We start from the raw sequence: 18683 nt of genomic DNA on the forward strand, positions 1-18683 counted from the left end.
ACAACACCTACACAAACATACACACGCCAACATTTACACAAACACACACACACCAACACCTACACAAACACACACACAACACCTACACAAACACACACACAACACCAACACAAACACACACACAACAACACCAACACAAACACACACACACACCAACATTTACACAAACACACACACCAACACACACACACCAACACCAACACAAACAGACACACACCAACACTTACACAAACACACACCCCTACACAAACACACACACCTACACAAACACACACTTAACACCTACACAAACACACACACCAACGCCTACACAAACACACACAACACCTACACAAACATACACACACCAACATTTACACAAACACACACACACCAACACCTACACAAACACACACACACCAACACCTACACAAACACACACCAACACTTATAGAAACACACACACCAATACCTACACAAACACACAGACAACACCAACACAAACACACACACACCAACATAAACACACACACACCAACACCTACGCAATCACCTACACAAACATACACACCTACACAAACACACACACCTACACAAACACACAGACAGCACCTACACAAACACACACACCAACACCTACACAAACACACACACCTACACAAACACACACACAACACCTACACAAACACACACACAACACCAACACAAACACACACACACACCAACATTTACACAAACACACACACACCAACACACACACACACACCAATACATACACACACACACCAACATTTACACAAACACACACACACACCAAAATTTACACAAATACACACACACCAACACACACACACACACCAACCCAAACACACACACACCAACACTTACACAAACACACACATCCACACAAACACACACAGCTACACAAACACACACATAACACCTACACAAACACACACACCAACACCTACACAAACACACACACAACACCTACACAAACATACACACACCAACATTTACACAAACACACACACACCAACATTTACACAAACACACACACACCAACACACACACACACACCAACACAAACACACACACACCAACATTTACGCAAACACACACACACCAAAATTTACACAAACACACACACACCAACACCAACACACACACACACCAACACAAACACACACACACCAACACTTACAGAAACACACACACCCACACAAACACACACAGCTACACAAACACACACATAACACCTACACAAACACACACACCTACAGAAACACACACACAACACCTACACAAACATACACACACCAACATTTACACACACACACCAACACCTACACAAACACACACACAACACCTACACAAACATACACACACCAACATTTACACACACACACCAACACCTACACAAACACACACACAACACCTACACAAACACACACCAACACTTATAGAAACACACACACCAACACAAACACACACACACCAACACAAACACACACACCAACACCTACAGCATCACCGACACAAACACCTACACAAACATAGACACCTACACAAACACACACACAGCACCTACACAAACACACACACCAGCGCCTACACAAACACACACACAACACTTACACAAACACACACAGAACACCAACACAAACACACACAACACCAACACAAACACACCAACACAGACACACACACAACACCAACACCTACACACACACCAACACCTACACAAACATACACACCAACACAAACACACACACACCTACACAAACATACACACCTACACAAACACACACACAGCACCTACACAAACACACACACCAACACCTACACAAACACACACACAACACCAACACAAACACACACACAACACCTACACACACACACACACACCACAACAAACACACACACACCAACATCTACACCAGCACCGACACAAACACCTACACAAACATACACACCTACACAAACACACACACAGCACCTACACAAACACACACACCAGCGCCTACATAAACACACTCACACCAACATTTACACAAACACACACACACCAACACCTACACAAACACCCACACAAACATACACATCTACACAAACACACACACAGCACCAACACAAACACACACACCAACAGCTACACAAACACAACACCTACACAAACACACACACAACACCAACACAAACACACACACACCAACACTTACACAAACACACACACCAACATTTACATAAACACACACACACCAACACCAACACACACACACACACCAACACCAACACAAACACACACACAAACACACACACCAACACCTACACAAACACACACACAGCACCTGCACAAACACACACACACACCAGCGCATACACAAACACACACACACCAACATTTACACAAACACACACACACCAACACCTACACAAACACCTACACAAACGTACATACCTACACAAACTCACACACAGCACCTACACAAACACACACACCAACACCTACACAAACACACACACAACACCTACACAAACATACACACGCCAACATTTACACAAACACACACACACCAACACCTACACAAACACACACACAACACCTACACAAACACAAACCAATACTTATAGAAACACACACACCAACACAAACACACACACACCAACACAAACACACACACCAACACCTACAGCATCACCGACACAAACACCTACACAAACATACACACCTACACAAACACACACACAACACCTACACAAACACACACACCAGCGCCTACACAAACACACACACAACACTTACACAAACACACACACAACACCAACACAAACACACGCAACACCAACACAAACACACCAACACAGACACACACACAACACCAACACCAAACACACACCAACACCTACACAAACATACACACCAACACAAACACACACACCAACACCTACACCAACATTGACACAAACACCTACACAAACATACACACAGCACCTACACAAACACACACACCAGCGCCTACACAAACACACACACACCAACATTTACACAAACACACACACAACAACACCTACACAAACACCTACACAAACATACACACCTACACAAACACACACACAGCACCTACACAAACACACACGCCAACACCTACACAAACACACACACAACACCTACACAAACACACACACACCAACACAAACACACACACCAACACTTACACAAACACACACGAACATTTACACAAACACACACACACCAACACACACACACACACACACCAACACCAACACAAACACACACACCAACACTTCCACAAACACACACACCTACACAAACACACACAACACCTACACAAACATACACACACCAACATTTACACAAACACACACACCAACACCTACACAAACACACACACACCAACACCTACACAAACACACACCAACACTTATAGAAACACACACACCAACACCTACACAAACACACACAGCAACACCAACACAAACACACACACACCAACATAAACACACACACACCAACACCTACACAAACACCTACACAAACATACACACCAGCGCCTACACAAACACACACACAACACTTACACAAACACACACACAACACCAACACAAACACACACAACACCAACACAAACACACCAACACAGACACACACACAACACCAACACCTACACACACTCCAACACCTACACAAACATACACACCAACACAAACGCACACACACCAACACAAACACACACACAACACCTACACACACAACAACTACACACACACACACCAACACAAAAACACACACCAACACCTACTCCAACACCGACACAAATACCTACACAAACATACACACCTACACAAACACACACACAGCACCTACACAAACACACACACACCAGCGCATACACAAACACACACACACCAACATTTACACAAACACACACACACCAACACCTACACAAACACCTACACAAACGTACATACCTACACAAACTCACACACAGCACCTACACAAACACACACACCAACACCTACACAAACACACACACAACACCTACACAAACATACACACGCCAACATTTACACAAACACACACACACCAACACCTACACAAACACACACACAACACCTACACAAACACAAACCAATACTTATAGAAACACACACACCAACACAAACACACACACACCAACACAAACACACACACCAACACCTACAGCATCACCGACACAAACACCTACACAAACATACACACCTACACAAACACACACACAACACCTACACAAACACACACACCAGCGCCTACACAAACACACACACAACACTTACACAAACACACACACAACACCAACACAAACACACGCAACACCAACACAAACACACCAACACAGACACACACACAACACCAACACCAAACACACACCAACACCTACACAAACATACACACCAACACAAACACACACACCAACACCTACACCAACATTGACACAAACACCTACACAAACATACACACAGCACCTACACAAACACACACACCAGCGCCTACACAAACACACACACACCAACATTTACACAAACACACACACAACAACACCTACACAAACACCTACACAAACATACACACCTACACAAACACACACACAGCACCTACACAAACACACACGCCAACACCTACACAAACACACACAAAACACCTACACAAACACACACACACCAACACAAACACACACACCAACACTTACACAAACACACACCAACATTTACACAAACACACACACACCAACACACACACACACACACACCAACACCAACACAAACACACACACCAACACTTCCACAAACACACACACCTACACAAACACACACAAACACACACAACACCTACACAAACATACACACACCAACATTTACACAAACACACACACCAACACCTACACAAACACACACACACCAACACCTACACAAACACACACCAACACTTATAGAAACACACACACCAACACCTACACAAACACACACACAACACCAACACAAACACACACACACCAACATAAACACACACACACCAACACCTACACAAACACCTACACAAACATACACACCTACGCAAACACACACACAACACCTACACAAACACACACACCAACACCTACACAAACACACACAACACCTACACAAACATACACACACCAACATTTAAACAAACACACACACACCAACACCTACACAAACACACACACACCAACATTTACACAAACACACACACACCAACACCTACACAAACACACACACACCAACACCTACACAAACACACACCAACACTTATAGAAACACACACACCAACACCTACACAAACACACACACAACACCAACACAAACACACACACACCAACACCAACACAAACACACACACACACACCAACACCTATACAAACACCTACACAAACATACACACCTACACAAACACACACACAGCACCTACACAAACACACACACCAACACCTACACAAACACACACAACACCTAAACAAACATACACACACCATCATTTACACAAACACACACACCAACACCTACACAAACACACACACACACCTACACAAACACACACACAACACCTACACAAACATACACACACCAACATTTACACAAGCACACACACACCAACACCTACACAAACACACACACACCAACACCTACACAAACACACACCAACACTTATAGAAACACACACACCAACACCTACACAAACACACACACACACCAACACAAACACACACACCAACACAAACACACACACCAACACAAACACACACATAACACCTACACAAACACACACACCAACACCTACACAAACACACACACCTACACAAACACACACACCTACACAAACACACACATAAAACCTACACAAACACACACGCCAACACCTACGCAAACACACACAACACCTACACAAACATACACACACCAACATTTACACAAACACACACGCACACAACACCTACACAAACACACACGCAACACCTACACAAACACACACACAACACCAACACAAACACACACACACCAACACCAACACAAACACACACACACACCAACATTTACACAAACACACACACCAACACACACACACACACACCAACACAAACACACACACACCAACACTTACACAAACACACACACCTACACAAACACACACACCTACACAAACACACACATAACACCTACACAAACACACACACCAACACCTACACAAACACACACACAACAACAACACAAACACACACACACCAACACAAACACACACACCAACACCTACACAAACACCTACACAAACATACACACCTACACAAACACACACACAGCACCTACACAAACACACACACCAACACCTACACAAACACACACATAACACCTACACAAACACACACACACCAACACCTACACAAACACACACACACCAACACCTACACAAACACACACACACCAACACCTACACAAACACACACACAACACCTACACAAACACACACACACCAACACCTACACAAACACACACACACCAACACCTACACAAACACATACCAACACTTATGGAAACACACACACCAACACCTACACAAACACACGCACAACACCAACACAAACACACACACACCAACATAAACACACACACAAACACCTACACGAACACCTACACAAACATACACACCTACACAAACACACACACAGCACCTACACAAACACACACACCAACACCTAAACAAACACACACAACACCTACACAAACATACACACACCAACATTTACACAAACACACACACACCAACACCTACACAAACACACACACAACACCTACACAAACACACACACAACACCTACACAATCATACACACACCAACATTTACACAAACACACACACACCAACACCTACACAAACACACACACAACACCTACACATACACACACCCAACACCAACATAAACACACACACACCAACACACACACCAACACCAACACAAACACACACACACCAACACTTACACAAACACACACACCTACACAAACACACACACCTACACAAACACACACATAACACCTACACAAACACACACACCAACACAAACACACACACACCAACACTTACACAAACACACACACCTACACAAACCCACACATAACACCTACACAAACACACACACCAACACCTATACAAACACACACACACCTACACAAATATACACACACCAACATTTACACAAACACACACACACCAACACCTACACAAACACACACACACCAACACCTACACAAACACACACCAACACTTATAGAAACACACACGCCAACACCTACACAAACACACACACACCAACACCAACACACACGCACCAACATTTACACAAACACACACACACCAACACCAACACAAACACACACACACCAACACAAACACACACACACACCAACACCAACACAAACACACACACACCAACACTTACACAAACACACACACCTACACAAACACTCACATAACACCTACACAAACACACACAACACCTACACAAACACACACACACACCTACAGAAACACACAAACCAACACCTACACAAACACACACCAAACCTACACAAACACACACCAAACCTACACAAACATACAACAACACCTGCACAAACACACACCTACACCAACACACACACCAACACCTACACAAACACACACCAACACCTACACAAACACACACAACTCCTGCACAAACACACACCAACACCTACACAAACACACACCAACACCTACACCAACACACACACCAACACCTACACAAACACACACCAACACCTACACCAACACACACACACCAACATCTACACAAACACACACCTACGCCAACACCTACACCAATACACACACCAACACCTACACAAACACACACCAACACCTACACAAACACACGCCAACACCTACACCAACACACACACCAACACCTACACAAACACACACACCAACACCTACACAAACACACACACCAACACCTACACAAACACACACCAACACCTACACCAACACACAGCAACACCTACACCAACACACACACCAACACCTACACAAACACACACCTACACCAACACCTACACCAATACACACACCAACACCTACAGAAACACACACCAACACCTACACAAACACACACCAACACCTACACCAACACACACACCAACACCTACACAAACACACACCTACACCAACACCTACACCAATACACACACCAACACCTACAGAAACACACACCAACACCTACACAAACACACACCAACACCTACACCAACACACACACCAACACCTACACCAACACACACACCAACACCTACACAAACACACACACCAACACTCACACAAACACACACCAACACCTACACAAACACACACACCAACACCTACACCAACACACACACCAACACCTACACAAACACACACACCAACACCTACACAAACACACACACCAACACTCACACAAACACACACCAACACCTACACAAACACACACACCAACACCTACACAAACACACACACCAAGATTTACACAGACGCTCACACACATACAAACATACGCACCAACATAAAAGCAAAATACTGCGGATGCTGGAAATCTGAAACAAAAATAGAAAATGCTGGAAAATTAAGCAGGTCTAACAGCATCTGTGGAGAGAAAGAGAGAGTTAACGTTTTGAGTCCGTCTGACTCTTCTTCAGAGAAACACAGTTTAAACATTTGCTGTGTTTTCTATTTGCAGATAAACCGCTCCCCCAGGGAGCACCCGGAAGTGTGATCGGAATCCTGGGAGGAATCATTGCTGCTGTTATCATCATCAGCGCCGTAGTAACCGTGTTCTTCATTTACCGACGGCAACAGAAGAACCGTGCGGACACAGACAATGACCTGTGAGTACTGACCAAAAGCAACAACAACTTGCATTTATGTAGCACCTTTAATGCAATAAAACGTTTCAAGGTGCTTCGCAGGAACATTGGAAAGCAAAACCTAGATTCTAAACCACATAAGGAGACTTAAGGCCAATAGCCAAAAGCTTTGGTCAAAGAAGCTGGTTTTATAGACTGAATATTGACCGGGTACTGACTGGGACTGAGTCTGTGTTTCCGGACTACCTGCTCAAGTGAAGCTGTCCTACTTTGCTTCTTGTTGCCCTCATGAAAACTCTTATGATTCTCAAAACTGTGAGACTACTGAGTTCTCTCTCTCTCTCTCTCTCTCTCTCAACCTTCTACCTCTCACTCTAAATCTATGCCCCCTGGATATGGACCCCTCAACCCAGGCGAATAGGTCTTCCTATTCACTCTATCTAGACCCCTCAATTTTATACTCTTCAATAAGGTCTCCCCTCAACCTCCTCTGTTCTAAAGTAAATCTATCTCTATTTATCTATCATGTATCTTTCTATCACTGTCTCTATCTCTCTTTGTCTAGTTCACTCACTCATTAAAGGCATTATTTTATACCTCACGCCTTTCTTACTGAAGTAAGCTTGTTAAATTAGAACTGTTTAAATCTTATTAAAATGTCCCCAGTTGCATCTGTGTATAAGCCAACTCATTCTGAATTTTCATGGATGGGAGTTTTTATGAATGTTTTCTGAGTTAGCACTGCAGTGATTCGCACAATAAAACAATGCACTGAGTGAGTATAGCTTCCTCTTCATGTTATTTGGGTGCCTACAACTGTGAGTCATCATTTCATTTTAACTGCATTCTGCAGAAATATTAAACGTTATCAGGGAGAAAGTCACATCATATTAGCACAGAGCACCAAGGCATGATACAAATACAAGTTATGCCTTTAACATAGTTATATGTGCTCCACAGGAGTGATTATCAAACAGATCCTGATCCCAATCTACATTAGGGTCAGGTGATCAAAAGCCTTTTTTAAATTCATTTTACAGGATGTGGGCGTCTCTGGCTAGGTCAGCATTTATTGCCCATCCCTAATTGCCCTTGAGAAGGTGGTGTTGAGCTGCCTTCTTGAACTGCTGCAGTCCATGTGGTGTAGGTACACCCACAGTGCTGTTAGGAAGAGAGTCCCAGGATTTTGACCCAGTGACAGTGAAGGAACGGTGATATATTTCCAAGTCAGGATGGTGAGTGACTTGGAGGGGAACTTCCAGGTGGTGGTGTTCCCATCTATCTGCTGCCCTTGTCCTTCTAGATGGTAGTGGTCGTGGGTTTGGGAGGTGCTGTCAAAGGAGCCTTGATGAATTCCTGCAGTGCATCTTGTAGATGGTACACACACTGCTGCTACTGTGTGTCGGTGGTGGAGGGAGTGAATGTTTGTTTTTGTGGTGCCAATCAAGCGGGGCTGCTTTATCCTGGTTGATGATAGAGGTAGGTTTTAAGGAACATCTTACAGGAGAAGAGAGGGGTAGAGAGGCGGAGAGGCTTAGAGAGGGAATTCTAGAGCTTAGGGTCCGGGGCAACTGAAGGCACGGTCTCCAATGGTGGGGACGTTAATTGGAGGTGCACAAGAGGCCAGAATTCGAGGAGCGCAGTTACGTTGGAGAGTTGTGGGACTGGAGAAGATTACACAGGTAGAGAATGGTAAAGCCACGGAGGGCTTTGAACACGAGAATGAGAATTTTAATCTTTCACTATGACTCAGTCCCTTTGACACTAGAGATCAATCTTTTTCTCTGTAAAATTCAAAGGCTTGGTATTATTTTCATTATGCCTCGCTGACACGATTTTCATCAGAATCAGCTTTAATATTTCTCTAATCTTGGAGTATGTACAAGTGTTTGAGGAAACATATGAGAAATAAGGAAATAAAAGGTGCTGACAGGATTGGGACTTGTGCCACTCAAGGACGGGAACTGTAGAAAACCCCAAGTGATCAGGTTACCAGCATCTCAGTCACCTGATAAAATCAGGACCCCTGTTCCCCACAATCCACTCCATCATCACATGGAGTTACTGGATTGGTGTGGCCGTATAGACTGTTCGCGGATGGCAGTGGATGTAATGTCCCTTTAAATTGAGGCCATGTTTCCAGTTCGATGATACCAGAACTGAGAGGTTATCTTTATCAGGAAAGGCTGAACAGGCTGGGAAAAGAGAAGGCTGAGATCTAGATCTTTAAAATTATGAGAGTTTGATGGAGTTGGGGTGGAGAAGATGTTTCCATTCAAGGGGAGTCTAGAACTAGGTGTCATAAACATAAGACTGTCGCTTCAAATCCAATAGGGAATTCAGGAGAATTCTTTACCCAGAGAGTGGTGAGAACATGGAACTCACAACCACAGCACATTCTTGTGGGGGAGGGTGAACAGCCAGAGGTCGCGGTCCACATTGGTACTAACCACAAAGGTAGGAAGGGGGAATGTGGTCCTGCAATCGGGATTTAGGGAGCTAGGTAGAAAATTAGCAAGCAGGACCTCTAAAGTAGTAACCTCCGGATTACTCCCAGTGCCACACGCAAGTGAGTACAGAAATTGGAAGATAAGACAGGTGAATACGTGGATGGAAAGATGGTGTAGGAGGGGTCATTGTATCGTATGGTTTAGAGTGATGGTGGAAAATGACATTGGTCAATCCAGAATAAGAATAATCAACTCCCAGAGAGCGGACTTCAATGGGACAGGAACGGAGCTGGGCTGGACAGACTGGAACCAAAGGTTGGTGGGAAAAACAGTAGCTGAACAATGGGCTACCTTCAAACAGGAGATGGATTGGGCACAGTCAAGGGACTGTGCCCAAAAGGGAAAGGTAGGACAAACAAATCCAGAGCTCCCTGGGTGACAAAGGAGATAGATATTAAGATAAAGAATAAAAAGTGTGCTTACAATAGGTGTCAAGTCGCAAATACAATTGAGATCCAATACTGAAGATTCAGAAGGGATGTAGAAAAGCTAATATGAGAAGCAAAGAGGGATTATGAAAAAAGACTGGCAGCTAATGTAAAAGGAAATCCCAAATTCTATAAGCACATCAAAAGTAAAAGGGCGGTAAAAGGAGGAGTAGGGTCGATTAGGGACCAAAAAAGGGATTTACACATAGAGGCAAGAGGCGTGGCTGAGAGCCTGGGAAGCCCAGGAGTGCTGGCGGAGGGGGTGGTGTGGTTGGGGGGCATGGGGGAGGGGGTGTAGTGGAGGCGGGGTGGTGTCTGGCCATGTGGTTGGATGTACTGAACTCTTCCTTACCCAGGATAGGCAGCAGTCGGTGTTGGTGATTACATTGATATCTTGACATTATGGCCGGTCCGTGGATCCTCCCACATGATAAACAGTTTGATCACCACACCCTCAACGTCTCTCCCCCCCCCCACCCCCACCCCCCCCACCTTAAACCAGTTTATATTTCTCCCTTCTCCTAACTATGCTTCAGTTCTGCCGAAGGGCCATGAGGGCTCGAAACGTTAACTGATTTCTTCTCCGCCGATGCTGCCAGACCTGCTGAGTTTTTCCAGGTAATTCTGTTTTTGGTTTGGAATGCACTGCCTGGAAGTGTGGCAGGTTCAATTGAGGCATTCAAGGGGGCATCGGATGATTATTTAAATAGAAACAATGTGCAGGGTTACGGGGAAAAGGCAGGAGATTAGCACTAAGTTAAAATGCTCGGAGAGCCAGTGCAGACTCGATGGGCTGAATGGCCTCTTTCTACACCGTAACAATCCTGTGATTCTGTATTTGGGGTGAAGATTCAGATGCATTTAAGGGGAAGTTGAATAAACACAGGAGGGAGAAGGGAATAGAAGGATACGGTGATGGGTTGAGATGAAGAGGATGGGAGGAGGCTCATTCGGGAAATAATCACCAGCATGGACCAGTTGGGCCGAATGTCTCTGTTCTATGGAGTTCAATGTTAGGATGTGTCCACACGTGTTCCCAAGTCAAACTGTTTATCATGTGGGAGGATCCACGGACCGGCCATAATGTCAAGATATCAATGTAATCACCAACACCGACTGCTGCCTATCCTGGGTAAGGAAGAGTTCAGTACATCCAACCACATTGCCAGACACCACCCCGCCTCCACTACACCCCCTCCCCCACGCCCCCCCAACCACACCACCCCCTCCGCCAGCACTCCTGGGCTTCCCAGGCTCTCAGTCTGGTAACACTTTGTCCCAGGCGGAAGGGAGTGAAACTAACCTCTGAAGGAGTTTCCTGACATTTGTACCTGCCGGCTCATAGGACAGCCAGACTTGGGTCTAGAGGCAGCGCTGTTAGAGTATGGGTGCATTTGGGTGTGAGATGAGACAGTTAATAAGTGTTGTGATGTTGACTCTAAGGACTACTGTGAGATTATAGAATGTGGGATGTGATCTGAATCATTGCTTGTTGAAGGTTGTAATTAATCACTTCTACACACTAATCTCTTTTAATTGCGATTGTCCTCATTTGATATTTTTTAATTATAGAAATATGAAGCTTAGACAGACAAGGTGCAGTGCAGTCACTGTACAAACATTCATCATGAGTTCGAGACCACACTTATTTCACTTACTGAGCATTTTGACAAAAGGTCATCGACCTAAAATGTTAAGTCAGTTTCCCTCTCCACAGATGCTAAATCTCCCAGTCTAACTTGTTCCGTATTTCCAGCATTTTCTGATTTCACTTCTCATTTCACCTCCGCCATGTTTAACCCAAGTGATTAGCAGCACGGTCACAAATGCACCAGCCCCTGTGTTAAGTTACTTGTGCTCACATTCACCTCGGCAGACAGACAGGCACAGCTGTACACAGACACAGGTAAACTCATGGGCCCAGGTCTTCCGTTCCTGGAGGGTCACACCTCGGAGGTACCCCGAAGAATTCACTGGGGGGAGTTTGGACTTCCATTGGGCAATTCACATGCGTCTGGAACCCTCCGAAACTTTAACTTAAAGTGGGAGATGTCGGGTGGTTCTGACTCACTGAGCAGAAAAAACACCCAGGAAGAGTTAGAAGAATGAAAACCAGTTGTAACTGCTGGGTGACTTTACTACTGACCCAGCCCACCACACCCTCCACTGGTCCGTCCCGACTAACCTCCAACCCTCCAGACAGCGCCCCACACACCCGGAATTGCCCTGCCCTCCACTACCCTCCTAAACCCCTGACTAGCCCTATAGCCCCCGACTAAACGCCACCCCCCCCCACCCTCCAACACATCCCCTGAACACCGGATCAGCCCCACTCCCACCCCCACCCTCGACCACCCAAATATCCCCCACCCCCGACTACCCGAATACCCCCACCCCCGACCACCCGAATACCCCCACACCCCACCCCCCGACCGCCCGAATACCCCCACCCCCGACCACCCGACTATCACCCGACCACCCGACTACCCCCCACCCCCGACCACCCGAATAACCCCCACCCCCGACCACCCGACTACCACCCACCCCCGACCACTCAACCACCCCCACCCCCCACCCCCCGACTACCCCCTACCCACCTGACCACCCCCCACCCCCCCACCCCCCGACCACCCGACCACCCCCCACCCCCCCACCCCCCCACCCCCCGACCACCCGACCAGCCCCCGACCACCCGACCAGCCCCCACCCCCCGACCACCCGACCAGCCCCCGACCACCCGACCAGCCCCCACCCCCGGACCACCCGAATTCCGCCCACCCCCTGACCACCCAAATACCCCCCAACCCCGACCACCCGACTACCCCCCAACCACCCGAATACCCCCCCTGACCGCCCGACCACCCCCCCACCCCCGACCACACGAATCCCCCCCACCCCCGACCACCCGAATACCCCCCACCCCCGACCACCCAAATACCCCCCACCCCCGACCACCCGAATACCCCCCACCCCCGACCACCCGAATACCCCCCACCCCCGACCACCCGAATACCCCCCAACCACCCAACTACCCCCCACCCCCCGACCACCCGACTACCCCCTGACCACCCGACTACCCCCTGACCACCCGAATACCCCCAGCCCCCAATCCCCGACCATCCGACCACCCCCCACCCCCCGACCACTCGAATAGCCTCCACCCCCCGACCACCCGACTACCCCGACCACCCGAATACCCCCAGCCCCAACCCCCGACCACCCGAATACCCGCCCGACCGCCCGAATACCCCCACCCCCGACCACCCGACTATCACCCGACCACCTGACTACCCCCCACCCCCGACCACCCGAATAACCCCCACCCCCGACCACCCGACTACCACCCACCCCCGACCACTCAACCACCCCCCACCCCCCACCCCCCGACTACCCCCTACCCACCCGACCACCCCCCACCCCCCGACCACCCGACCACCCCCCACCCCCCGACCACCCGACCACCCCCCACCCCCCGACCACCCGACCAGCCCCCGACCACCCGACCAGCCCCCGACCACCCGACCAGCCCCCACCCCCGGACCACCCGAATTCCGCCCACCGCCTGACCACCCAAATACCCCCCAACCCGACCACCCGACTACCCCCCACCCCCCAACCACCCGAATACCTCCCCGACCGCCCGACCACCCCCCCACCCCCGACCACACGAATCCCCCCCACCCCCGACCACACGAATCCCCCCCACCCCCGACCATCTGAATACCCCCGACTCCCCCTACCCACCCGACCACACCCCACCCCCCGACCACCCGACCACCCCCCACCCCCCCACCCCCCGACCACCCGACCAGCCCCCGACCACCCGACCAGCCCCCACCCCCCGACCACCCGACCAGCCCCCACCCCCGGACCACCCGAATTCCGCCCACCCCCTGACCACCCAAATACCCCCCAACCCCGACCACCCGACTACCCCCCAACCACCCGAATACCCCCCCTGACCGCCCGACCACCCCCCCACCCCCCGACCACACGAATCCCCCCCACCCCCGACTACCCGAATACCCCCACCCCCGACCACCCAAATACGCCCCACCCCCGACCACCCGAATACCCCCCACCCCCGACCACCCGAATACCCCCCACCCCCGACCACCCGAATACCCCCCAACCACCCAACTACCCCCCACCACCCGACTACCCCCTGACCACCCGACTACCCCCTGACCACCCGAATACCCCCAGCCCCAATCCCCGACCACCCGACCACCCCCCACCCCCCGACCACTCGAATAGCCTCCACCCCCCGACCACCCGACTACCCCGACCACCCGAATACCCCCAGCCCCAACCCCCGACCACCCGAATACCCCCCGACCGCCCGAATACCCCCACCCCCGACCACCCGACTATCACCCGACCACCCGACTACCCCCCACCCCCGACCACCCGAATAACCCCCACCCCCGACCACCCGACTACCACCCACCCCCGACCACTCAACCACCCCCCACCCCCCACCCCCCGACTACCCCCTACCCACCCGACCACCACCCACCCCCCGACCATCCGACCACCCCCCACCCCCCGACCACCCGACCACCCCCCGACCTCCCGACCACCCGACCAGCCCCCGACCACCCGACCAGCCCCCACCCCCCGACCACCCGACCAGCCCCCGACCACCCGACCAGCCCCCGACCACCCGACCAGCCCCCACCCCCGGACCACCCGAATTCCGCCCACCGCCTGACCACCCAAATACCCCCCAACCACCCGAATACCCCCCGACCGCCCGACTACCCCCCCACCCCCGACCACACGAATCCCCCCCACCCCCGACCACACGAATCCCCCCCACCCCCGACCATCTGAATACCCCCCACCCCCGACCACCCGAATACCCCCCACCCCCGACAACCCGAATACCCCCCACCCCCGACAACCCGAATACCCCCCACCCCCGACCACCCGAATATCCCCCACCCCCGACCACCCGAATACCGCCCAACCACCCAACTACCCCCCACCCCCCGACCACCCGACTACCCCCTGACCACCCGACTACCCCCTGACCACCCGAATACCCCCAGCCCCAACCCCCGACCACCCGACCACCCTCCACCCCCCGACCACTCGAATAGCCTCCACCCCCCGACTACCCCGACCACCCGAATACCCCCAGCCCCAACCCCCGACCACCCGAATACCCCCCACCCCCCGACTACTCGAATAGCCTCCACCCCCCCGACCACCCGAATACCCCCCGACCACCCGACTACCCCCCACCACCCGAATACCCCCCACCACCCGAATACCCCCCACCCCCGACTACCCCCCACCCCCGACTACCCCCCACCCCCGACTACCCCCCACCCCCGACCACCCGAACACCCCCCACTCCCGACCACCCGAATACCCCCCACCCCCGACCAACCGACTACCTCCCACTCTCCGACCACCAGAATACCCCCCATCCCCAAGCCACCCGAATACCCCCCAGCCACCCGAATACCCCCCACCCCTAACCACCCGACTACCCCCCACCCCTGACCCAAATACCCCCCACGACCCGAATACCCCCCACCCCTGACCACCCGACTACCCCCCGACCACCCGACTACCCCTTTTCAAGGGAGTTTTCTGAGATTTGTACTTGCCATCGACTCATACGATAGCGGGACTTGGGTAAACACAGGAACAGGTGAACACAGAGACAAGTAAACGCAGGGACAGGTAAACGCAATAACAGGTAAACACAGGGACAGGTAAACACAGGGGTGGGTAAACGCAAGGACAGGTAAACACAAGGACAGGTTAACATAGGGATAGGTAAACACAGAGACAGGTGTTTACCTGTCCCTGTGTTTACCTGTCCCTGTGTTTACCTGTCCCTACGTTAACCTGTCCTTGTGTTTACCTGTCCTTGTGTTTACCTGTCCTTGTGTTTACCTGTTCCTGCGTTTACCCGTCCCTGTGTTTACCCGTCCCTGTGTTTACCTGTCCCTACATTTACCTGTCCTTGTGTTTACCTGTCCTTGTGTTTACCTGTTCCTGCGTTTACCCGTCCCTGTGTTTACCTGTCCCTGTGTTTACCTGTCCCTACGTTAACCTGTCCTTGTGTTTACCTGTCCTTGTGTTTACCTGTCCCTGTGTTTACAAGGACAGGTAAACGCAGGGACGGGCAAACACAGGGACGGGTAAACACAGGGACAGGTAAACACGGGGACGGGTAAATGCAGGAACAGGTAAACGCGGGAACAGGTAAATGCAGGAACAGGTAAACACAAGGACAGATAAACACAAGGACGGGTAAACACAAGGACGGGTAAACACAGGGACAGGTAAACACCGGGGTGGGTAAACACAGGGGTGGGTAAACACAAGGACAGGTAAACACAGGGACAGGTAAACACAGGGACGGGTAAACGCAGGAACAGGTAAACGCAGGAACAGGTAAACACAAGGACAGGTAAACACAAGGACGGGTAAACGCAGGAACAGGTAAACGCAGGGACAGGTAAACACAAGGACAGGTAAACACAAGGACAGGTAAACACAAGGACGGGTAAACGCAGGAACAGGTAAACGCGGGGACAGGTAAACACAAGGACAGGTAAACACAGGGACGGGTAAACGCAGGAACAGATAAACGCAGGAACAGGTAAACACAAGGACAGGTAAACACAAGGACAGCTAAACGCAGGGACAGGTAAACACGGGGGTGGGTAAACACAAGGACAGGTAAACACAGGAACAGGTAAACACAGGGACAGGTAAACACAGGGATGGGTAAACGTAGGAACTGGTAAACACAGGGACGGGTAAACACAGGGGTGGGTAAACGTAGGAACTGGTAAACACAGGGACGG

At 49.8% G+C, this 18683-nt stretch overlaps 1 protein-coding gene across 1 annotated transcript in view; it reads left to right on the forward strand.

Annotated features, from left to right (window-relative positions):
• The window catches only part of nectin1b (nectin cell adhesion molecule 1b), a 603780-nt gene that overhangs the window by 364214 nt on the left and 220883 nt on the right, over nucleotides 1-18683 (forward strand). Inside the window, exon 6 of the mRNA XM_078533103.1 lies at nucleotides 8786-8933. Coding sequence (XP_078389229.1) covers nucleotides 8786-8933 — 148 coding nt within the window. The remainder of the gene's footprint in view (nucleotides 1-8785; nucleotides 8934-18683) is intronic.

The sequence above is a fragment of the Cetorhinus maximus genome, chromosome 2 (genome assembly GCF_964194155.1).
Source record: "Cetorhinus maximus chromosome 2, sCetMax3.hap1.1, whole genome shotgun sequence".
NCBI classification, from domain to species: domain Eukaryota; kingdom Metazoa; phylum Chordata; class Chondrichthyes; order Lamniformes; family Cetorhinidae; genus Cetorhinus; species Cetorhinus maximus.